Source organism: Cynara cardunculus, unplaced genomic scaffold (assembly GCF_001531365.2).
Source record: "Cynara cardunculus var. scolymus isolate 2C unplaced genomic scaffold, CcrdV1 Un_Scaffold_4978, whole genome shotgun sequence".
Lineage (NCBI taxonomy): Eukaryota > Viridiplantae > Streptophyta > Magnoliopsida > Asterales > Asteraceae > Cynara > Cynara cardunculus.
Window position 1 is genome coordinate 5,584 of NW_020202174.1, and position 27,100 is coordinate 32,683.

General features: G+C 35.0%; 1 protein-coding gene across 5 annotated transcripts; it reads right to left on the minus strand.

Annotated features, from left to right (window-relative positions):
- Positions 1-1,067: 1,067 nt before the first annotated feature.
- LOC112504249 (homeobox protein knotted-1-like 11) lies at positions 1,068-22,052 on the minus strand. Of its 5 annotated transcripts, XM_025108185.1 has the most exons (8): positions 21,644-22,052; positions 21,465-21,535; positions 9,499-9,795; positions 6,580-6,700; positions 3,463-3,656; positions 2,793-2,924; positions 1,850-1,986; positions 1,068-1,335 (listed from the first exon to the last, which is right to left on the minus strand). In XM_025108185.1, exons 1-8 carry the CDS (start codon positions 21,954-21,956, stop codon positions 1,296-1,298), a joined length of 1,305 nt encoding a protein of 434 aa, XP_024963953.1. In that variant the 5' UTR covers positions 21,957-22,052; the 3' UTR covers positions 1,068-1,295. The 5 variants fall into 5 exon arrangements, with proteins under 5 accessions (XP_024963953.1, XP_024963952.1, XP_024963949.1 ...); XM_025108184.1 differs by having other exon boundaries at positions 1,068-1,324; positions 21,465-22,052; XM_025108181.1 differs by having other exon boundaries at positions 1,068-1,332; positions 21,465-22,052.
- Positions 22,053-27,100: the final 5,048 nt, after the last annotated feature.

The window sequence follows — 27,100 nt, forward strand, 5'->3', positions numbered from 1 at the left end:
GTGAATTCACAGACGACAACCCGACCTCAGTCATGGGAAAAGGGCAGATTCTTATCAAGTTAAAGAACGGAGATCAAAGTATATCACAGATGTTTTTTTTATGTATCGGGCATGAAAAGCAACCTGTTAAGTGTCGGCCAGCTGCTAGAAAAGGTGTAAGAAATGGGTATACAGAACAAGCAACTCTCCATCTTTGATAAATAGAATGTTCCAAGTTAACATTCCCCGTGATAGTTGTAAGTGTATAAATGCTGTTGCAAATGATATATTTTGCTGTTTTTCTCTTCATATCTACTGGTTTTTTCCTGTCCATTTTATCGTGTAATTTACATCAAACCATTAAATCATTTTGGTTACGTAATCATTCTGCAACAAATCATCCTGTGTCTACCGAACCATAAGTAACATATACATTTATTTGTTTGATATCAGAAATGGGAAGTGTAACTCACAATCTGCAATGTTTTGGGACCCTTATGGATCTGATCGTAGGGGGGACCCCTAGTCCTAATTTTCAGAGGAAAATCTGGACGGAACAGTATTATGTGTAGCCATTCGTTCAGAGACAGTATGATTAGAGTAAGTAACCACCATGTGATGTGCAGCATGTGCTTGTAGAAGTTTCAATATCTTATGCAATAAGAATGATCGTACCTAGGTATTTACATCAAGATTGCATATATAGATCTAGAGTCATATGTATTAACCACTTAAAACTGAACTATAATCACTTGATACACACCCATAACTGCTAATCACCTATTGTATTCACCAGATATCGAAAGAAGTGGTATAACAAAACCAAAACAGAAATGAAATTATCCTAAATGCAAGTATTCATCATATATAGATCCAGATTCATATGCATTATTAACCACTTAAAAATTGAACAATAATCACTGCATACTTATCATCATGATATACACCCCCATAACTACTAATCACCTATTGTATTCACAAGATATCAAAAGAAATGTAGTATAGCAAAACCAAGGCAGAAATGCAGGTATCCTAAATGCAGTATTCATCATATATATATATATATATATATATATATATATATATATATATATATAAATTTTAAGTGTATACCTTAATAAACAGGATCATTGGATCTCCTATACATGTTCTCGAATGGTCCTTCCCCCTTTGGTATAAGCTGCTCGACAACTTCATCTTTGTTGCATTTGTATGTGGCACGGCATGCTTATAGGTTACTTACATGTACAGATGTTCTGTATATTCTTGGCAGAGAAATCATGAAGTGGTTACTTCCAGAAAGTACTTTTCTTGATTTACATGACATGATCACCATCACGGTCACCTGCATTGCTACTTTTTGCGATTAAGGTTGGTGGGTGTCCCTTCATATTTTTTGATATCTAGAAAAGAAATTTGTATGATTGTATTTCTTTGAAGTCTGTTTTCGGGAAGTCCCATAAAAATTGCAAGGTTTGACTAGGCATGAAGTCTAGCAAAACTGTAAAATAATGATAAACAAGAAAACCATGTGGACGAGAAGAAACTACAGATAAATAAGTAATTTTAGCTCAGAATTGGTCAGAATGAACATAATTTCTTTCAAAAATGTGCAGTTATAAAATCCTTGAAAAAAGAAATTTTCGGGATTTTTATCCAAAGGTCAATTCAAAATTGAGCGCTCGATCGGTGAGGGAACGAGATCATAAAGAGATTTTCATCTTTTTCGATAAGATCTCTAATACTATCCTAGAAAATTTACAAATTTTCAAACCAGATGATGTTGCATTTTTATGTTAGAGGGAAGGTTTATCAAGTAAATGATAGTTATGTCCACGGAAATGAATGAGGGTGCAGTGAAATGAAATACCTTTTGCGTTTGCTCTTCAAGACTGTGGAAGAAGAAGGATTACTGTGCCAGTTGCGCTTCCTCTGATTGATAAACCAATTGTTTATCTGCTTCAATTGTAGGCCTGTTTCCTGAACCAACCGTGCCTTGTCTTCTTCCTACACGATAAAGAGATATAAAAACTTAAAACAAAAATAAAGTTCAGTATATGTCTAACTTTAGGTAATGCATCAATATTTTAATCGGGTTGGTAAATCACTATATTAGTAGAACACCTTCATGCGTGTAGCACATATCTTAAGGTACTTGTAATGAAGCATAATGATAGGAATCACAATCACCGTCAGTTTATTTTATGATTTTATCAGGTTGTGTTGTCATAGTTTCATTCATTTTTATCCCACTTCAGTTGGGAAAACTTCAAATTTTGTGTTGTACTGGTAGCTGTGGGTTGGTGTGGCTAGGCTTTATAAGTTCAGCTAGGGCTTGCAGCCTTGCACAGTGAATTCGGTTTTATTGCATCACATTTATGTATCTTTTGTTCCAATTGTAGTCAGGGTGTTCAATAGTATTAGTTGTTAGTTGGTTCTCAAAGGGTTGTTTTTTCTGGTTCAGTTTGATGGTTGGTGTACATGGGTGGGCCATATTGTTTCAATATGATATGTGTTCTTTTCCCTTTTGATAGATTTCGACTGTTTCAGAACGAATTCAGCTTCACAGATCGTTTCCAGCTATATTTTATTCTTGACGGGATAGCATATACTCTTATCATGTTCAATATGCATCTCCTGAAGCATATTAAGCAGCAGTAAATATGTGCACATGAACACATGATAAAGTTTTCTGTTATCATGTTTAATATGCATCAGCTGAAGCATATCAAGCAGCAGTAAATACGTGCACAAGAGAATGTTCTCTTTTCTTGTTCAAAGGGAACTTAAAGAGTTGTCAGCAGCAAACTTACTGTAGGGTATGGCCATTTGGCATGTGATTGCCACCAAGCTTTTAGAACAGATGTGGTATCACCAGGCAGTTTCCCTGCCCTCCTCTTGCGTAGTATCTCCTCTCTTATGTCCACAATCTTCTCCTTATAACCCTATGATAGAAGAAAATAACAAAAAAACAATGAATAAAGGATTCAAGTATTTAATATAATGAATTGATGCTAAGAACATACAATACACAGTCAAAATGTTGCAGGGATATGGGGACATAGATATGGGTGAATGATAAGGTGTGTTGTATGTATATGTGTAAACATAGACAAATTTAGAACCAACCCCGTTAAAGAACAAAATTATATCAGAATTCATGCATAAATACATAACTGAAGACATATATATGTATAAGCTTCATAAATGCTTTTACTTCTACAGTTTTAACTGGTCTACCCACATCATAGGCAAAAGCTGAAGTTTTACTTCAGAAAACTTTTAACCTTACTTTCTAAATTCATAATGTGTGAATATTCATTTCCTAACAGATGATCCTAATTTCCAGTTCCAAATTCACAATCCTGCATCTCTTTGTTTTCATGGCCAATCTCACATATCTAAAGCACTCAATAAGAGGATTCGGCAAGGGATAAAAGCAAGCTCCCATGCCTGTTAGATCAAAAGGGCTCAAAGTCTCACCTGCTTCAGCTCGTGCTTTAGCTCTTGCCTTACACGCTCCATCAATGACCTCTCACTCTCCGTTGGGACAAGAGGACCGAAACCCATGCTGTCATGTCCATCCAGACTTCCATCATACAAATTGGCATCACTATCTACCTGATCTTCATCATCATCAGACATTGTTGCACCTGTGCCTTCTCCAGGTGACACTCCTGTTCTCAGCAAAAAGAATAAACGTTAGGTTTAATCTGATAAGAGTCTTGTACAAAGGTCGACCGACTTAGAATTCATATTTGGTTGGTGGTGTATCTCCTCCCTCTCCTCAGGAAAAATATAAACAGAATAACATGAAGTAACCAGGTCTAAATAAAGTCTCTAATTGATAGAAAATAAGATATCCAAAACAAAAACAAGTTATGTTCAGCAATTAGAATCTATCACATTAGAATTTCTTGTGCTGTGAAGTATTCGCCATGAAGTTTGATAGCTTGAACTTTAATAATTTATGCTTCTATAACAATTTCTATGTAACACATCAATCCCCAACCACAGAACTTCATCATGTAGATGTTAAAGAAATTCATACTCCATGCTTCTAGAAAAAGAATAATAATATTTCAAAAACAGTGACCTTTATAGAGAAAAAAGAAGAGCTCAATTTACAAACTCCACTTTACAACTTAGGAGCTTAGAGTCAATGCTCTTGAACATTTACCTTGTACTAAATACAAAATAACAAAATGATACTTGTTTAATCTAATGAAGTAGTGTTTATTTATGATCATCAAACTTTCTTTTTATTCGGACACAGATAAACTGTGAAGTAGATTCTTTTGAAATGGACGGAGTATAAAAGTTGACAGATGTAAGATTTAGATAGTAATGATCGAAAATTCTAGTGATTGGGCCAATATAATTGTAGAAGTTGTGCAATTCTATGGCGGTTCAAGAGAATACATCTTTAACTCTGAAAAAGATATAAAAAATGTCTCCTTGAGAAACTTTTCCATGACCATGTAGATGGCGTGTGACATTGAGATGATATTACAATAGTCGTTATACGACGGGTTTAGCTCTCCAAATTGTAGGTGCGATGGCTGGCTTTTTGTGAAATTGGTTTGATTTATTGACGTATTTTAGCAAGTAATGTGCAGGCATACAAGGAGTCAAGAATAGAAGAAAACAATCAAATTAGTATCCGTCTTGACATCCTGAAGCAAAGAAGTCGCACGAAAAGTGGCTATCAAACATTAGACGGGTTTTAAGTGAGATATTTGGGTTTGGAAGTTGGTACTACGTTTCTACTCAAGAAATTAGATCAACGGGTGCCAGGAGGTGAAGTTGAGGGCATTTAAGAGACCAAGCATGTATTGTGAAGAAGAAAGATTGATTGAAAGCTTGAAGGTGGTGGTTGGGAAGCATTACAAAATGAAGAGCTTTCGAACTTCCTATATTTTGTGTTAAAAACCATGTATGGGATGATTTATTCCTATGTATATATGATGTTATTTCTTGTTACGCACATGAGCTACACACTTGAATGTTGGGTGAATGATGGATTATGGAATGAAGTTATGAATATACGATCTTACCTCTTTGTTAGGTCAAAACTTGTTAGCTGAGTTTTCATATCTTGTGCTTGATACTTTGCTTTGTTGGCCATATTACAATGTTCATTTGGTTGTGATTTTGTTTGATAAAAATTATTACAACTAGATTTTAACATATATTAAGATATTTGATAGAAATACCTAGTAAATCCTAGTTGTGTTAAACATTCTTATGCTTAATGAGTTTCTTGTTTGTGTATGATAGTCTTAAGATTCAACGTGTATCTAAACAAAAATTCTTGCTATTGCTTGAGAAAGTGTAGTAAGGGAGTCCGGGTTTATTTCTTTCAATTAATATCTTTTTACTAATAAAATCGAGGAAAATTATGTTCATAACGGAATCCAAATGAAATCCGACTCCTATCCTTCCAACTTGATCTTAGATTTGTGCTCTGTACTCATCCCTGGTCATCCACTTGTCCACCTTCTTGTCAATTAATCAAGATAATCCAAATCTAATCATCCTTTTATCTAGTTAGAAGTTGCTAATTTGCATATCCTACATTGGTAATTAATCACATAGTTCCCTAGGATATAATACTCATGTTTACCACGTATTACTTGCTTGACACCATGCAGTTGCGATTAGAATTAGGTTGTCTTAGACATCTATCATATGACATAAGAAGTCTACAAAACAACACCTATATGCAGTATTTTGTTGGTGATTTTAGTGAATTTTCACGCTATTTTGTGTAATTGGATTCACAGGAGAATGAAGTGGTTGATAGTTAAGCTACAATACGGGTTAGGAGGTGGGGATGGTACATTCATATAAGCTTGCTAGAACCTGGGATCACCGAATGGCGCCATATGGCGCGGGGTCAAGGGGTAGCGCCTACCCCCTAGCAGGGCCGAGGGACCGCCCTCACAAAGCTCAGGGAAGCGCCCTGAAACATTTACGAAGTTTAAGACAGCAGACACTAACAATTTTAAGTGGCAAGTGGTATTCAGTGGTTGCATCAATAGCAAAGTTACTGACTGATGGCTTATCCACTGATGGAACCTGTTCGTAACAACTCTTTAAAGCTATGTAACCCCCCAATAATTGCTATTAGTTTCCAGTAATCATTTCTCTTTAATGGGGCATTCATTCTCGATTTTTGATGTACGAACCATTCCTATTTTTCTAGGTTTATAGCTTACGATTTCTGCCAAAAAATCGTGACTGTGAATTGAGATTATCCTTGAGCAAATTTCATGATAGGGTCAAAATATTGCTGAAGGAAAGCGGACTCTTATGCCATCTCACGTTCTTATCCGATATTTTCTTTGATTTCTCACCCGACCCGATTTCCCCCAACATATTTCATGTCAAGAGTGATGGTTGGAAAGAGAAAGAGCAAGTATGATCCATCGTTGATATCAAAGGAAGGGACTTGGGGTATTTACTCCATGTTCAGAAATGACTTCCTTTTTGTGGTAAATTGAAAGAAATATTACCATTTAGAAGAAAAAATTTTCTGTCCAAGCATGTAATATGATCAGATAATTTGGCCAAGAAGAATAAAACCTTATACATCACCTGTTAAGCTTTGTAGGGACTGCTCAATCTCCCAGCAGGCCATAACTGCTTCCATTGCATGCACTCGAACATGTTGTTGTAACTGGTCTTTGAAAGAACAAAGCAACAGAACATAATGTGTCTGCATTGTAACATATAGACATGGTCAGTATAAGAGTACATAATATCATTGTTACACGAAGAGAAGTGACATGTTCATCAAGTTTAGTTTCCAGACATAGATCAAGTATAGCACTATCTTTATCAAATAGTTCTTATAAAATACTTCTTATCAAATACTTCTATCACACAAACTATTTACTGAACATATACAATGATATAACCTGCATGGACAATTTCTTGTTATGTTGTTGATGTGCATAGAAACATGAAAGGGATATAGAAACTTTTTTTTATCAAAGTTCATTGATCTCTGCAAATTGAAATAGGAAGGAGAGAAGAAAGATTTGGATCATCCCAATGTAAACAACTTTTCGTGATGTCAATATGGATAAAAGGTAATAGTAATTCATAAATTCTCAAATATGGAAAGGTTGCAATCATTCATGAGACATCACAAGTCGGGATCTCCAAGGAAATAGTCGCTCTCCTCTGAGGATTGGTCTTCGTACATCACACAGGATTGGTCTTCGTACATCACACTCCCCACGCTACTCTCGAGTAATATATACTAGGTCAGGTTAGTCTACTTTAGTTTATCACAAAATGGAAGTTGTTCAAGTTTCAAGGATGGAGGTACATTGCAACCCATTTATGTACGAATTGGTCAATTGTGGAATATTTTGATTTAAATAATTTAGCTAAAAAGGAAACAATTCGAATGGGTTTGAAAGTCGTCTAAGTATATTTGCATATTTACAACCTCTTAAATTACTTTGATAAAAAAAATTGGACCATTACTTTAAATTACTAATAACAGCTTTTTAATCATATTTCAAATATATTAATTATTTATGAAATTCCAAACAAAATGGACAAAAAAGAGTGTTGGCAGGTTGACCCAACCCGCTCTGGCCTGCCCTGAAATTTACTCATTTTGACATGTTACTCCAACCCATTTGACCCGTCCATTTTTCCACCTATGAATCATGTCTAAAAACACCAGAGACTTTTGTCTGAGACTTGAGTATATACAAAAAAACCCACAAAGTTGTCTTAGTAATTTATATATTTTTGTAAGATGATCCCAACATGGGTCACAGAATTACGGGAAAGTTTCTTTTTCAAATTAAGGGAGCAACATCGAAGACGATCCAAATTCATCTATCTCTATGTGCTCACATGTTAAACTTCTCCCATTAATAAGCCATATACTAAGGAAACCTGCATAATGCTATAGAAGACAAAATGAAGTAATCTTCAGCCTAACATATATTTATAAGTCATGTTGTATTGGTTGTGGGACTGGAAAGACTTTGAATTCCTCGTGTAACTTCAAAGCGCATTGCCTCCTAATCGGTAAGAACTCGGATCTATGAGAGAAATGACTCGAACAAACATCTTTTTAATTATGACCTGCTAGTGGGATAAAACGAAAATGGCAGGATAATTTGTGATTTTGGTTTTCACATAATCTACCAGAAATGGTATTAAGAAGTAGACAAATTTCCAGACAAATGCGCAACAATCGGAGAGACAAAAACATGAGATATGCTTTATAACGATGCAATGCCTAGTGAAACTGGCATTAGGTCCCAAAATCATGTCTTTGCTTATTGGCATCTACCAAGTACCAAGGGAATCCCAGCCCAAGGAGGATCCATCTAACCCGAGGACAGCCAGAGAAAGGATCTTTGGGAGAACTTGGAGGCTTGGAGCCCATGTCACATTTCAGCAACCTACAAATACCTAAAGAGGAACTGCTCATGAATGTGTTTGATCATTTTTAACACTTTTCTACTCTCATTTATTTTCCCTCACAAAATTGGTAGAATGGCCGAGGAGGATCCAGTGGTCAACTGCCCTTGTGCATCCACTGTTTTACAGGTCAAGCGGGAGTGTGGTATTGGCTTCATCATACTTCATGATATCTCAGGTTAATTTGGACTTTGCAGAACTTTCAATGGAAGTTAGTCATCAAATTTTCTTATTCAATGACACCACCTTTCTTTTTCATTGTTTCCACCTTCCATTTCTTTCAAATTGGGTACAAGCACTTATAATTCTCAAGATCTAAATGATCTTCTATAAAATGTAAAATAATGTAATATCTACGAACAGCACAACTTATAGATGGCTTCATTGACAAGTATTGAGAGACAAGTTAGACCTTTCTTGATGCGTACTCCCTCCATCCCCACTAAACACACAAGTGTAGATGCTTATTGGTTCATCTACATGTCATTTTTCCCAGAAAATATCATAGAAACGTTTTTAATATTAAACCATGTATTTGAAAAAACAAATTAGCAAAAAAGAGGGAAAAGGAAGTTCAGATAAATGCTCCAGGAATTCCTAAACATACATGTCAAGCATTGTTGTTACCATCAACAAGGGGCTGTGGCCTCATGCTTAGTAATTTTTCTGAACATCATGATGACGATTAGGATGACATCAATTAGTTACTGATATTTTTATTTTAGCTTTTTAATTCAAATTTCTATTGTAAATACCATGTTCACATAATTATATGGGGGTCAAACTTTTTTCTCAAACTTTGTGAATTACATGTGGTCGAAGATCAAAACCTAAGATGACTTTAATTCTAGAAATGATAAGATTATTTTTGGTTCAGATGCACCGACAGGTTAATAATCCATAGAATAAGGGTAGTCTGATCTCCATAGCTGAAACCGATAAACCCATAGCAACTACAGATTAAGATGCATTAAACACAAGTTACTATTGCACCAAACGGATTTATCAAATTTAACGATCACAACAGATAATAGCTAGGGATTTTAGAGGAAATTAACGTACCATGAATTGATCAAGCTCCTTATCATCATGAACAAGATTATTATGCCCTCCAAGAGCAGAATACTTTGAAACCACCTGCTGCGACTGCGCAAGCTGTGCATCAATTCTGGGCAGCTGATCCACCGGCGTGGCGATGCGTAAACAAGCCACATGAGCAGCTAACAACTGCTCGTACAATGGATGCGACAATACCTCTGCTTTTTGCCTCGCATTTTGCCAGTTCATCAAGGCTCCACCACCGCCGTCGCCGGCACCTACCTCAGTCTCTCCCAGCTCTCCTCCGACATTATTATCTACCTGTGATCGTTTCATTATTATGAGAATCGTAACCGACGGATTTGATTTTAGAGGAAGAAAACTTTCCGTGGTTGCTTGCTTGTGTTTGTCATCAGTATACAATTTATGAAGCGTCAGGTACAACTATTAATGCACAAACCACGAAATTACTACTACACTTGTTTAAAAAGGGTGGGAGAAAGAAAAAACGTATCCGTAAACAAAAGGGTAAAAGCGTAAAAGCTTACTAGCAGTTGGCTTCGCTACTGCATTTTTATACATCCACAAAATATTTAATTATTAATTTAAATTTAAAAATAATGATTAGCAATAAGCAAAAGAAATTCTATTGAAATTGAAGATTTAACCAAATAAAATCACAAAATAATTTGATATTTTATTAAATTTGATATATAATTTTTATTTTACTTTTTAATTTTACCAATTTTTAGGTTTGCTATTTATCACTCAATGAGTTTAGTAAACTATATACAAAATCAAATGTTATCTTCTTTAATATTTTTAATCAATCATAGAAGAATAATCGTGTGAGAAGAAGAGTTAAGATGAGAAACGTGAAAAGAAATCTAGACCCTTGATCACCTTTAATCTCAAACTCACTCATGAATCAGTTTGATACGAGGTTTTAATCTAGTGCATCTCATCCTAATATACATTAAAATGTGGAGATCTCTTCTTATATTTCTCACATTAATTATAGTTCGCATCAGAACCTAACTCTATATATGTAATTGGATTTTTAAGATACTTTATATGTTAGAAAAGTAGAATTTTTTTGAAAACAAAATCTAAGTATTCGGTTATGTGTTATGAAGTGATACCATTAGATAAGTTACGTTGCATTAATATCATCTAATCGATTGGTAAATTGTTTCAAAATGATTGATTAGACCATTCAAAAATATGTATAATGAGACCGGAAAAAAGAAATTAGAAAGACTAAGTTACGATTATCCGAATCGATTTAACTAATTAGGTTTTTTTTTTTCATAAGACATGATATTTATCCATTACTTTTCAAAATCTTCACAATTTTTTGGATTTTTTGACAAATTATATGTTTTTAAGGCTATCCAAAACCTTTTTAAAGTGGGTTTTAGGATAGAGATAAGATATGTATATATAGTACTCAAAACCTTTTTCATGTGGGTTTTAGGATAGAGAAAAGGTATGTGTTATAACGGATCACACATCTTTCGGGAATAAATTGCAACTATCTTCACAATAATTTGAATTTAGTCAAAGTCTGTTGTAATCTATATTTGGTATCCCTTGTATTTCTCCTGAACTCTAGCTTTGGTATCCCTTATATTTCTCCTAAACTCTAGCCTCTCTTTTGTGTATTTATACGGTTATTATGAATACAGTATTCATTCAAGCCAAATCAATATTCATTTACTATATGGTATCAGAGCATCACAAGCTCTAAAGAGTTCCATCGATCCTCTCCCTCTCTCAATCTCCCTCGTCATCTCCATGGTATAAATCACAACCCTAATTCAACTCACCGTCTCAACCTATTTCCCTATCAAACTAACCACCACAAACTTTCTTGTATGGCGGCGACAGGTGCAGTCCACACTTGTTGGATTAGGCCTGGACGATTTTATCACTGGGAAGAGTGATTCTCCACCAAAAACTATCACCGACAAAGAAACTGTCAAGACCAATTCCGATTACACTGCTCGGTATCGCCAAGACCAAGTAATATTCAATGTTATCCTTGGATCATGCTCAGACGCAATCCAACCTGTCATTGCCTCTGCCTCTACTGCAAAAGAAACCTGGGAGCGTCTCAAAATGAGCTATGCCAGCAACTCTCGTTCAAGGATCATCTCCTTGAAGTCCAAACTTGCAAAAAATCCCAAAGGAAATTGACTCATCACCGAATTCCTAAATGAGATGTGCTCCATTCCAGATGAGTTGGCACTCGTCCAAAGCCCGGTTCATGAAGAGGACCTACTGGTACACATCCTAAGTCAACTTGGTGATGAATACACCTCAATAACTGCTGCAATAAAAGTTCGTGAAAACCCGATCTCTTATCCGAAAATTTTCGATAAACTTGTTGACTTCGAACGATCTTTGAAAGAGGCGGAGTCTACTGCAGCACCAATGGTTGTTACAGCAAACTACTCTCAGTGATAATCAAACCGTACCCAGAATCACTCCTCCTCAGACTACTCGAGCCACAACAGTCGTTCTCTTTCTAGGTAAAATAATAGAGGAAATCGACCCTCCTTTGCCTAACAAAACCCTTAGGGGAAGACCAATAGGTCCCATTTGTTTTGCCAATACTGCAACATACCAGGTCATGAAACACGTGAGTGTCGGAAGCTTGCCAAATTCTTAAGAGACAACAACATCTCGGTTTCCACCAGTCCCGTCGCAAATGCCACATCTTCAGGGGCTAAAACGAGCCCCAATCACAAGTCATGGCTTGCGAATATCGGTGCATCACACCATCTCACATCTGATTAGTTAACGCTCTACTCCGTTTCTAAATATGGGGGACCAGATGAAATCCTTCTAGGCGATGGTACAAACCTCTCTATCTCTCATACTGTTCACACTCATATACATACTTCGTCCGTTCACTCGCCTTACCTAATACTCTTTATGTCCTTAAACTTAAAAAAAAATCTCTTATCTGTTGCCAAACTTTGTCGCACTAATCGTGTTTCTGTGGAATTCTTTCTTCCTTATTTTCTTGTGAAGGATCTACAAACGGGGGGCGCCTCTTACACGAGGGGAGAACATCAATGATGTTTACTATCTAAACCCTTCAACACCACAACTCAACATTGCCACCATGACTTCACCTCTCAATTGGCATCACAAACTCGGACATCTCTCGGCTCGTATCTTCAAGCAACTTTGTCAAAAATTAGGACTTAAGTTTAACTCATTGTCTAGTTCTAATTTTCATTGTCAATCGTGTGCTATCAATAAAAGTCATAAGTTGCCTTTTGGACAAAACTCTTTTATCGTAACCAAGCCGTTGTAACTCATTTACTCTGATGTATGGGGACCTATTCAAAAATTCTTTGATGGTTACTCATATTATGTAGTGTTTGTTGACTATTACTCGAACCATGTTTGGCTCTTTCCGATAAAACACAAGTCCGACGTTTCCAAGATCTTTCCACAATTTAAACTCCTTGTGGAAAAATTCTTCCAAACACCTACCATATCCATCATCAGTGATAACGGCGGTGAATATCAAGGACTTACCTCATTCCTTCAATCCATGGGCATTTCCCACTATACTACCCCTCCACACACACCCAAACAAAATGAGATTGCTGAATGACGGCATCGACATATTGTTGAGACCGGTCTTGCCCTCCTACATTATGCGGGTCTTCCACTCACCTTTTGGTCTCATGCCTTCCAAACCGCCGTTCATCTCATCAACCGGTTACCCACGCCTATCCTTGACTCCAAAACTCCTTCCACACTCTTTACGGTACAAATCCCAACTATTCCAAACTCAAAACCTTTGGGTGTCTTGGCTACCCATGGCTTCGCCCATATTCCACCTCTAAACTTGACCCTCGCTCCCAATCATGTCTCTTCCTGGGTTACTCAGTTGTGAAATCCGCTTACAAATGTATCCACCTATCCACCCAACGCCTTTTGCCACTCCCTTCACGTAGTATTTGTTGAAGATCAATTTCCATTCAAAACCTCCACTCAACCTCTTTCAAATCTGCCTACTGCGACTGATTTTTGGCAAATGCCCAAACCTAGTTTTCAACATCTGTCACCTTCCCTTCCACCCACCCATGAGTCATCTACAAACTCCATGCAAAATTCACCTACCACACACCAATCCCAACCTCAACTAACCCAACCCACACTTACTTCCACCTCACCTATTCCTACTACTCATGATACCTCATCTGTTGAGCACCCAACTCATTCCTTTGATACTCCCTCTCTAACCACCACCTCACCATCACCCTCCCTCTCTATCACTACAACTACACCACCACATTCTCCACAAATTACACCTTCCTCTCCCCCTCCTGCCATCTCTGCTTCCATTCCACCGTTGCCATCGCGCCAACGAAAAGCACAACCCCAAATACTACAATTCCACCTATGTCAACCACACAACCCTTCACCCACTTCCTACCCCTGGAACCCATTACTCATAATCAAGCTTCCAAAGATCCGTTTTGGCGTCAAGCAATTAATGATGGATACAATGCGTTGATTCAAAATCATACGTGGGAACTTGTTCCATCCAACAACCATACTTTGATTGGTTGTAAGTGGGTTATCCGTATCAAACGCAACCCGAACGGTTCGATCGCAAAGTACAAAGTCCATCTCGTGGCAAAAGGCTTTCTACAACAATATGACAGATTATTTTGACACATACAGTCCCGTCACCAAACCGGTCACAATCCGAATCATTCTTTCCATTGCCTTATCTCGAGAACGGCCACTCCGTCAACTTGACATTAACAATGCCTTCTTGCATGGCACTCTACAGGAACAGGTTTACATGATTCAACCCTCGGGCTACATGAATCCTCAATTCCCGAATCATATTTGTCGACTAAAAAAATCCTTATACGGACTCAAGCAAGCATCGCGTGCTTGGTATTTGGCATTAACGTCATTTCTGCTTGAATTCGGGTTTTGCAAGTTGTTAACCGATGCTTCTCTTTTCATTTACAATCATGAAGGGGTTACTTGCTATTTCTTGGTTTGAGTCGATGACATTGTCTTAACCGGCAACAATCCCGATTTTATCAACAAGTTTGTGACCACTGGATGTAAATGGATGAAATTCAATTGCTTCACTTATGCCTAACAATGATGAATTCATCAATTTGTGGAATTCAAAGGAATTTAAAGGATTCCATACATTTCCATATGTGAACCAAACGAAGGAATTGAAATTTGGTCAAAATAATTGATCATTCCCTATTTTTGGAATTCCTATGAATTCTCCGAACCAAACAACACCTTAAAGATCTTTCCAAGAATGTTTTGTTTATTGTTTATTGGTTACCAGTGCCAAAGGCTTGGATTATATTTTAAGAAGCCTATTGTTCTAGAATTCTTCTTACAACTATTCTAAGGATTTTAGAGAGTTCCATAACCTTATCTACAAGACATAGTTTAAGGCTAGTCATAAGTCTCCATCATGACTTGCTTACTATACAAAGGTTCTAAAGAACTCTAGAAATTTCTAAACGTTTTTAGGTTGTGTCATCGTTCTCCACCTGAGTGACATATTGTTCTCAATTACATTTTCATAATGAGGGTTTTTTTTCTAACATTTGTGTTTTACGGTTGATCGTTTAAGGGAGTAGATTTTTCTTAACAAGCCATTTGGTGTTTAGCAATGATTGGATGTATTTTGACATTTAAATCAAGGGGCATGGTCAAGTTATAGTGAAGAAAAGTTATGTTGGAAGACACTCGGGGCGTTACACGACCTCCCATACAAGTTTGGTAGCATGAGAAGTCGCAAAACACCTTGAAAACATAAAACAGGGTGTCAGGCGACAACACGGACCTAGTGTATTGGTTTCATCCCTCTGTTGTAGTGTAAAAAAAGTATAGGGTCGTAAAGAGTGCAACTATATCAATCAGTTGTGTGCCACATATATATTTTGAAACCACAATGAGGATACAAGTTTTCCTACATTTGATTTGCAAGACTTTTCTTCCACCCCCAGACTTGAGTTCGAATCATGTTAGTGTCATTTTCTTAGTTTTTAGCTTCGAATTTTTGATTTATTATGTTTCTGGAAAAAAATTTGCAATAAAAGACTTAAACCCAAAACCTCACATATAAAAATCAACAAACCAACCAACTAACCAATGATGACTTTGTGAAAAATATCACTATATTTGTTTCTTATAGTCAAATGGTGTCACCACTTGAAAAATTTTCTATGTCCGTTTCTGCCAGATGACTTGCTTCACCTCCAAAGTCGCCTAAGGCTTTGGAGTCTGGATAAGGGATTTTTGTGCCTAGTCTAGTTTCCACGCTACTTAAGTCGCCTCCTAAGCTGTTTGAGGATCCCCAAACAGGTTAAAAATCCCAATTTTGAGCTACAGTTTGCCATTACACCCTCTTCTTCTTCCTCTCTTTATTGGGGCAATCTTGGCACTATTTTGGGATATTCTTAAAGGTTTTTTAGGGTAAATGAAATGATTAACATGGATATTGAATATTGTGGTTGGAGTCTCAAGATTTCTCAAGTTTAGTTGAAATCAAGATTTGTCTTGGAGGTAAAGAGCTCCATTGTAGAGTTTTGGGTGGAAGGTTTCAAGTCCTTGAAGAGGTAAGCTTTTTGTATTGAGCTCTATATTTGGGGATCTTTATGGATTTGAATTTGTGTTAACGAGTATACATTTCTAGACTTGGATGGTGGTCTTGATAAGATTTTTGGAGTACTTTGCTTGTTGATCTCAATTCTTCACATTTGTAAGCTAGCATTTGGTTTTGGAAACTAGATTTAACTTAACCTAGTAATGTGAGTTTCAAGTACTTTATGAAAACTGTGTACACGTCAAAAATGTCCTTATTGGAGTCTTCAAATTTTTTACTTGAGATTTTATGAAATGTTGTTTGATAAATTTGCATCTTTGGTGTATTTCACTTCTCAAAGCCTTGAGAAATGATTATATTTAGTTTTCCGGGACATATTGAGAAAAAAATCACACGAGTGTATTCTTCTAATGATGTCTTTCGTATAATGGTGATTATTTAACATCATTGCGCCTTTAGAGTATTTGATTTCGTAAAACTTGAGGAAAATGCACATTATTGAGTTGTTGGACCTTTTAAAATGCAGATCACATGAGTTGTGACACTATGAGGATTTATTACAACAAATGATGGTCCATTTGACCTATTTCATACTGATACATGGTAATACTTAGAAAAATGCATATTCTGGAATACTTTTACTTCTCAAGTGTCAAATCATGTATTTGTGGATACTTGATGATTTTATATCATAGCAAGAGTTATTGTGGTTTTTGTAACCTTTTGGTTGTTTCATTGTCCCATTTAAGCATTTCACGCATAATTGTATAAATGTTCGGAAATACATATCTTTGGGTTATTGGACGTTTTTAGACACAAGTCCCATTGGTTGTGGTCTTTGTTGATTTTAAACCATGCAAAACCTTGTGTTGGGATTTGCCCAACTTTTGGTTGTTCCCATGTCTTAATTAAGCTTTGGCATCATGTGTTGTACAAATTTTTGAGAAATGCATGTTGTCATGGTTATGATGCTTTAAACCTTAGCATGAGGGTTAATTGTTCGTATTGTCAAGTAGGAATTTTTTAGATTCCAAGTGAATGTGAATGAGTAAATTCTAAAGGTTAAATGGGAACCTTAAGGTAACACTCAACTATAGTTTTGGTGTTCTATCAGAAGTTCTATTTTAGTTACTCTTTTCCATATTTGGGGTGTCACAGTTCTCATGGCTGTCAATGTTCTAGTTGAAACAGTCTTTTATTTATCTTTTGGGTCCTTTTGGTATAATTTCGACAAGCTTATACGAATATTAAATAAAGTTCAAATCATGTTATTAGCAATTCTAGTTTATAGTCCACCAAAGTCATTCAATTTAAGCCTCAGTAAATGCTAACTCATAACACCGTATAAGTTCCCTTGTGTAAAGTATTGAGCCCGTCCATATTGATAAACTATAAACACGACTTAGCCTGTTGAAACACTACTGCACCCATGGGAGGATTTAAGGAGGTATTGGGGTCCCATGTCACTAGTAAACTTGCTCGTCGTAGTGAAATTTTTGTACATCCCTTATTTAGTAGTGTTACGATAGTGATTTGTTTTGTACTACCACAATCGGAGTCAAGGACGGTTGGTTGCAAAAACTTGTTGATAAATATGCATCAAAGAGGAGCTGGATAGAAACTATATAGACAAAAACTCTTTTCTAGAAATTAACAAAGCTTATTCTAAACTTTTATGATCCACCTCACTCACACAAGTTCAGTATACATTACGGTCCATCTTTTGCACCTCCCTATGTGCTTATATAAAAACTCTTCGAGTCATAACGATTTAAGATTTTGAAACTAAGAAATCCTAGATGAACTATTAGTTTCATTTGACACCTATGTGGGACTATGGTTTCCACACTCCAACATTTAATTCAATTGCAACCTTTAAAAGATCAATTTCTAATTCACCTGCACTCTATTTTAGGCACATGATATATCAAACCGAAGATCTCACCTAGCACTACACAAAATTACACCCATCTTTCCAATTTTTGTTTGGACTAGACTTGTTTTTGGGTCCGAAATGGGTCAAAACCCACTTTTTGATAGAAAAAAACTTAGGTTACGGTACAAGAATCGTGATGTGGGGTGCAGTTTGGTGCAAGGTAACATTGCATAGCAAGGGATGATTATCTGAGAGGCGGACCTAGGACAGCGAGACCGGGTCGCCATTTTTGAGTGTGAAAACATAAATTACACCATTAAAATTATGTCAACTTTAATTTATACTACGATCATTATTTTATGTCATCAAGTGACGCAAATTCTTTAATCCGCCCAGTATTGGGACCGCTATGTGTGTACCTGGATGCCAATCGCAAGAATGTTCTTGACATATGTTAGGTAAATAGCCTCTCATACTCCTACATTCTAGAACATATTATTGTAACTTTTCCATAATTATCCAGAAATGTGACATCTAATTATCTTTTACTATTAATTAACTCTATGAATATCTAAACTTGATGGTGTTATATATACTCTAGCCTCTTTTTAATTCACTTATGGAGCTGTGCTCCTTAAAAGCATACACACACACACACACACACATATATATATATATATATATATATATATATATTATAGTTAGGTTCACGTGACACTCGTGAGATCACTTTTTTACATTTGAAATTTCACAGCAAAAGAAATCCGAACATTCATAGCAAAAACACTGTAAAGATAAAAAAAATCCGAACCTTTACAGCAAAAACACTGTGAAGGTTACCTTCACATTGTTTTCCTGTGAAGTTTCAGGCGTAAAAAAATGGTCTCACAAGTTTCATGAAAACAAGTTGGTCTCACATGATCCCAAATCTCTCTCTCTATATATATGTATACACTTTATCTTAATTTTCTGGAAAATCCTATGGATATATAATTTACCTCATACTTAGAACTACACAAACTAGTAGTTTGACTACCTTGATTGTTTGCTTGATAGCTTCGTTTATATATATGATACATATATAATATATAGGTATCATACACACACACACACACACATATATATATGTATATATATGTATAGGGTTGGGTTCACGTGAGACCAATGGTTTTTCGTGAGACCCGTGAGACCAATTTATGTTCATTGATCAAGTTTATAAGTTAATGATCTAATGGTCTAAATTGACGGTGGCAATTTTGTAATTATTGAGAAGTCTCGTGGCGTTTTGAGAATGTTTAGATTTTCAGATTGTAGATCTAATCCAAGGGTTGAGAATTGGTCTTACGGGTCTCACGAAAAACTATTGGTCTCACATGATCCCAAGTCTATATGTATATGTATTATATATATATATATATATATATATATATATATAGAGGAGCGATCAAATGAAAACCACTCCAATTTGTAAAAACCATAAAAACTACTCTCATTCGTCGATTTCATTGTTTAATCTTATGAAATTTTTTCATGAAATTGTTTAATCTTGTGAAATTGTTTCATATAATACTTTTTTTTTGATGAAGTTGTTTCATATATGGTTATGAAATTGTTTCATATACTACTTAATGAAACTGTTTCATGTATTTCTCTAAAATTAATGAAATTGTTTCATGTATTTCTCTAAAATTAAAATAGTGAAGATGATAATATCCATGATTAACATCATCCACAATAAAAATGATTAATCAACCTCTCATAATTACAAAAAAATGAACAAAATGAAAAATTATGATTAGTTGAATGAAGTTTGTACGGTTTGTACAAATTAGGTGGTTTTTATTTGAACGCTCCCCTATATAGATATATATATATATCCAGGCATGACCCAATCAAGATAATTAGCTAATGATTCTTTAATTAGGGGATACATATGCAACCATCTAATATTGTTAATATTTCTCAAAATAAACATAACTAATTTCAATAGTACTCCAAAAACGTTAATAAAATCACTACTGTGCACTTTTTAAACTTAACAATGGTAGTTTTTTTAAAGAACATGACTACTCTTTTCGCATCATAATTTTAAAATATAAACACGAATAAATTTATGACGATAATTTTATTTAAGAAGTTACAATTATTTCTTTACGATGACATAATGAAAACTTAACTACTTTTTATAACTAAGCATGATTAGTTTAAGGCCGCTACAAACATAAATGTTGGGTATTTGATAATTTGACTCCAACCCGAAAACAATCGTCATTTTATTGATTTAGAATAGTGTCATTATATATCTATCGTGCATACGTGTCATTCATCACCTGTCATTTCTATTTCTTATTTTATGTGTTTTATATTTTTATTAATATCTTATATTATGTTTATCAATTAATATTTTATGTTTTTTAATTAAAAATCGAATGTAATTAGTTTAATAAAAATTACAAATATCAAATTGGGGTTTTTTTTTTTTACTGTTGTTGTTTAAATGTTTTATAATATAAACTTGTAAAAACACGAAAATATAAAAGTGATGACCAAAAAAAGATTTTCTTAATAAAATAGTGATATTCTATTTTACACATTATAAATATTACGAACAATTTATTAAAAATAATAGTCAATTTGTTGTCAACATAATAAAAAGTGTTATAAAACATAAGAGTTTTATTTTATTTTATTTTACTTATATATAATCATATACCTAAAATGGTTTTTGATAAGATAATTAAACCTTATTAAATAAATATCGATATCATTATATCGTTAATATTAAAACCAATTCAACATGTAAATGTCATCATTTCAGAATAAATGAAAATAAGAAAACAATCGAATTTAAAAAAAAAATGAAACTTCTTTTTTGAATGTGTGAATGGTTATATTTTTTGCCATTGAAAAAAAAAAAAACAATATACAATGAATTGATGGGATTTTTATTAGAAGATTTCTAGTAACAAAAATTGTGTATATTTAAGGGGTGTTTGAGATTGTTTATTTGAAACAACTTATGTTTTTTTATAAAAGTTCTTATCAACTTATTATAAGTTAAAATGGTCAAACTTCTTTAAAACTCCTTATTACCAGTTTGACATCAATATAAAGTTGTTTATTCAAACACTCAATTAATATTATATGATCCACAATTTTGTCTCAAATCATAAATAATACCATTAGGAATAACCTATAATTAGGATAAGGAATGAAGAAAGCAGTCGACAAAGGGCAAAGTTGGTATCTTGGTTAATTAGCAAGGACAAAATAGTCTTTATTGACGAGTAAAAGACCGTCGGTATTATAACTTGAAACAAGTTTTCATAATTTTATGGAGATAATTTATACATTGTTGGAATAAGTTATGTTTTTATACGAACATAATATATATATATATATACATATATATAACTTAGTTGAAAGTATACGAAGATTAACTTGTGTAAATATTAAATTGGGAATTAAAAAATTGAGAGATGAAAATCAAACCTGACCGGCAGCGACGTTTCTAGAATGATTGTTCAAATCAGGTGAATTGTGAGAAGACATGACATTCACAGCTGTAGCGGCCATGATTGAATCATTAGAAACTTGCGGAATTCCGTCGTCTCCTCTAACATCACTAACGTTCCTCTGTAGTATCGATCTCGACAGCCACTGATTATTACCAGATTGCTGTTGGTGGTGCTGAGACGATGTTGTAGCAGCAGAATCTGAATTATTATTGTTCGTTTGTAGGTTGAGGAAGATGTTACTATTATTATTATTACCGTCACCGCCGAACTGGCCTTGTTGTCGGAGAATTGCGCTATTGAGCCAGTGGTCTTTACCGGCGGAACGGGAAGAAGATGGGGACTGAGCGGCGGATGCGAGGTGGTGATGTTCTGGTAGAATCGTTCGGAGGACGGAATTGTTGTCGGTGTCGGAGAAATGTTGTTGCAGGGCCATATCTTGGGAGATATGGTTAGGATGATACGCCATTAACTAGCTAGGATACCTGGTGGCTTGTGTAAGAATCGTTTTCGCCGGTGATGATGATGCGGCGGAGGTGGTGCAGCAGGCTTTTCGTTGTACCAATCAAGAGCGAGAAGAGAGATAGAGAGAGAGAGAGAGAGAGAGAGAGAGAGAAAAGGAGAGAGAGAGACGAATATAATAATGCGAAGAAGGTCTACATATATACGTACAGGGAGTCAATCCTAACAGTTGATTGGTAAAATTCCATATAGTTTTAACATATGCAAAATTTTAGGGATGTTTAAAATTGTTTATAAAAATAATTTATTGATTTATTTGGATAACTTATTTGTAATAAGCATTTTTGAGTGTTTAAATAAACAACTTATACCGATGTCAAATAGGTAATAAGAAGTTTTTGAAGAAGTTAAACTCTTGTAACTTATAATAAGTTGATAAATACTTTTATAAAAAAAATCGTTTTAAATAAGCAATCCCAAACACCTCCTTAATATTAATTTTAAAACATGTTTATACAATTAATTACGTATTTTTTTATTAAATTACGGAGTAAATTATAAATATGTTCGTAAGTGGTTCACAAATTTTATCCATTTTGGTCTCAAAATTAAAACAAGTATAAAGATGAGATTGTAGTTTACATCTTTATATAGGGATGGTAATGGGGCGAGGGCCCCAAAACCCGTCCCCGTCCCTCATCCCTTGTATGTGTCCCCGTCCCCGTCGGGGATTATGATCACATCCTCATCCTCGTCCCGAACGGGGATCCCCAACGGGGAAACGGGGATTTTTTTTTAAAACAAAAAATTATAAAACATCACTATTTAAACTAATATTAAAATAAGACTTAAACAAGACCAAAAGGTTTAAACTAATATTATTAAAGTTAACGTTAAACGTACTAAAACTACACGAGTAATATCCGAAAGAACCAAAACATATCAAGTAAATTTCCATACTATCTACCATAAAAAAAACACTTGTTACTCGACATCCAAATCATATGTAACTGTTTCATCAAATGATTGAGGTTCTCCATGTTTTTTATCTACAAAAAGTAAGACAAGTTAGAAAAAAAATATAATTACTTGTATGACTAAGAATTTAAATAATTTTTTACCTTGAAGTTCTTTCCGTAACCAACTTTGAGTGCACATTAATGCTCTAACTGTTTGTGGGTGTAGTCGACTATGCTGTTTTGTGACTTTGTTACCGCTCATGTTAAAAGCGGATTTAGAAGCTACTGTAGAAATTGGTATGGCAAAAACATCTCTTGCAATTCTTTGGAGCACAGGAAACTTGGAGCCATTGCATTTCCACCACATTAAGATATCAAAGTCGTCTTCATTAGGTGACAATTTTTCGGCCAAATAATCATCCAATTAACTTGTTTTCAGTACATCATCATCACACATCATAGACTCAAAATCCATCTCCCATGTAGGTTGTCAAAAGTGAAATCATTTACATCTAAGAAACTAGCGATTGATTGTCCTTTTTGTGAAGGTTTGTCGGCATACTTCTTCTTATACTCTTCAAACAACTCGACACATAGGTTACGTATCCTCATAACCTCACTTTTTGCCTCACCACCATAGATTTTCGGAAAGAAATAATTTATTAACTTCAACTTATATCTAGGATCTAATACAATTGCTACACTCATAACCTCGTGTATGACACTCCAATATTTATTGAACTTGATCAACATTAATGATGCCATTTGCTTAATAACATCATGATCAGAATTTTTCCAACTCAACAAAGGTACTTTAATTTCACAAATCAACGAGAAAAAGATGTTTGACGTATGATATAATGTTCCCGAAAACTTTTCCGTCAGACAATAAAATAACTTTAACTTTTCACAAACAATTGATGTCATTGCTCATTCATCTTCACTAGACAAGCAACACATAACTTCTCTCCTTTTTGCTCAAATGACTAAAGACGTCCTTATACTCCAAAACAACATTTAACATAAGATATACCGAATTCCACCTTATCTTGTAATCAAGAACTAATTCCTTTTCACAATTTACACTTAATTGTCGTGCACATAGTTTAAATTCTTGTACTCTCTTAGGAGAGTTTATCCAAAATGCAACACTATCCCTAACATTTTCAATAGCTCTCCCAACTATAGAAAATCCATCTTGCACAATAAGGTTAATTATATGTGCACATCATCGCATATGAAATATCTTCCCTTTTAACATTAGCGATGAAGAAGAAAGAGTACCTAAAAGCTTGTCGATTACTGCGTGATTTGTCGAGCAATTGTCAAGAGTCAAAGTTGACAGCTTGTTGTCGACATTCCAATCGAGAAGACACTCCATCATAGCTTGTGATAATGCTTCGGCCGTGTGTGGAGATGGCACGTGTATAAAGCTGCATTAAACAAAATAAGCGATTATTATCAAGAAATTAATCCACGATATAAACTAAAGATGCTACACTAGAGATTATTACCTGATGATTCGATTTTGTAAACTCCATTTGCCATCTATATAATGTGCCGTAATCGCCATGTAACCTTTCTTTTGGTTACTTGTTGTCCACATATCTGAAGTTAAGGCAATCCTACTCTCATTCTTATCCAAACACCGCAAGGTGTAACCTCTTTGTTTTTCATAAATACTCATTATGTCACTCTTTATTGTTGCTCAAGATGGTACCTTAAATAAAGGTTGGAGACCTTCTGAATATTTTCGAAAACCATAGTTCTCGACAATAGAAAGCGGATAATCATGTATAATAATCATTTTAGCTAGGTCTTCCCTACAAAGTTCAGCATTAAATGAATATTTACTCATTTTCCCCTTTCCGTCTGAAGCCTTTTGGTCCTGAACTAGGATATGTTGTCTAATATCCTTTGTAACTCTTCTTGGGCAATTCTTAAAATGGTCCTTCAAATGTGTAGTTCCGTCGTTGGCTCTACCCATCAGTTGTTTATTGCAATAATTACATCTTGCATATCGTCTAACACCATCAACATACACTTGTTCAAAATGATTCCAAACAACCGACTTTAATCTTTTTTGTGGTTGTTCATTGCTCGTGTTAGTGTTAGTCCCTACAGGACCAAAAGGCTTCAGACGTAAGTATCATCACCAGTTGTTTCTTGTTCTTTGTTTCCTTCCATCTCATTCTCATCACCATGTATGTTCTCGTTTTCCGAAGGTTGCATCTAAAATTAAAAAGTTTGTATGTGATGATGTAAATGGAAAAACCATTAATGAAAGATACTCATAATAACAACTCATTCAAAAATCAAAACTACACACAGCTTATAACAACTCTACACTTAATGCTTTCATTCACAGTGATAGTTGCAAGTTTGCACAAGGAATAATATAGTGATATTTGGAATATAGCAATCAATTACCAATTCCATCTTTCCCAAGTGCCAACTTCTTTTTATTGAGTTTATTATCTATGCCTAAAATACTGTACATATTAATATATTATTGTGATTGCAGCCTTGCAGGGCACATGATATCAACAAGAAGTCAGAACCTATGTATGATCATTATAATAAAGGAAGTCAAAAACCTAATTTGTTTAAATAAGCTGACCAACCACAATAATATATTAATTTGGGTCCACATTAGTTCACAAATCAAGAAGGCAACTAGGTAAGGTAAACCAATAATATAACAATCAAAATGGAAATATACATGATACTGCCACTTCGTAAAAGCTCAAACAGTCAAACTCTAGGTAAGGTAAACCAATAACCATAACCAAGAAGGCAACTAGGCAAGAAGTGAAGAAGATTGACTTATTTTAACATACCTTTCAGAACTTGAATGTTGAATCCGTAGCCCACTACCCACCGCAAGTACGCAACTAAAAACCAGGGAGAGGGAAAGCCGAAGAGGGAGAGACGGAGAGGGAGTCGGCCTGTCGCCGTCGCCGATTAGGGTAGCCTGGTCGGAAGAGGAGTAAGCGCCGTCGACTCGTACACTAGGGAGAAAATCGTAGACTACAGATGAGGAAGGAGGATGCGCCGATGCGGTCATGTGAAGTGTGAAGTACGGGGCGGGGCGGGGAGTGCTATACCCGTCCTCGGCCCCATCCCCGGCTTGCGCCAAGCGGGGATCCCCGTCCCCATCCCCGACCGGGATGGGTGGACCGGGTTACCCGACGGGTCGGGGTCCATTACCATCCTTATCTTTATATCTCCAAATCCTCTCCTCTAACAAAAAAAAATTAATTCACTTAGTTAAATATAAGGGTATTTTAATCTTCTTCATATTTTTGTTTTTGATAAATATAATATAAAATATTTTATATTATTATAGAAATGAGGCCTAATCCAATGAGAACTAATTAGTTTGTGGTAACCGTGAGATCCAATCTCAACCACAAATCAATAGATAAATTAGGAAATTTACAATTTTGAATTAAAGTTTTAATGCAAAGACATTTTAGGTATTTTCTCTCCTCTCTCCTCTCTTCTCTCTCCTCTCTTCTCTCTCCGTCCTCCAGTGATACCACAGTGGTATCACAATGCATCTTATATGTACTTGTGTATCAAACTGAGGTCGTTTGTGTGGTTGATCGGAGATGTAACATAGTGGTATCACAATGCATCTTCTATGTGCTTGGGTATCATACTGTGTCCTTTTGTTTAGCAGAGTCAATAGTTTTAGGTATCACAGTGGTATCACCAGAGGCCGAAGGACGGGGGACGAAGAGAGAAGAAATGAGAGAAAATATCTAAAATGTCCTTGCATTAAAATTTTAATTCAAAATTACTAAAATTATTAATTGTTCTAATTTATCTATTGATTTGTGGTTGATATTGGATCTCACGATTACCACAAACTAATCAGTTCTTACTTAAATGAGCTCCTATAGGAACATTTTGTTAAGAACTCATAAAATTATTAAAACCATGAGAAATAGAACATCATGTTTTATATAATTTTTCCCATACAAGGCTATGATTTAGACATTATTTGACAAACATAAGCTAACTTATAAAGTATCTTATTTTCTAGATACATGTTTTCATAATATGTAAGCTAGATTATTAAAATGCTAATTGGAGTAGTTTATAAGAAACTTTTTGTCACTTTTTCAATTATAATCCTCATTAATATTAATTATAATTTATTACTATCAATTATGAATAAAAAAGA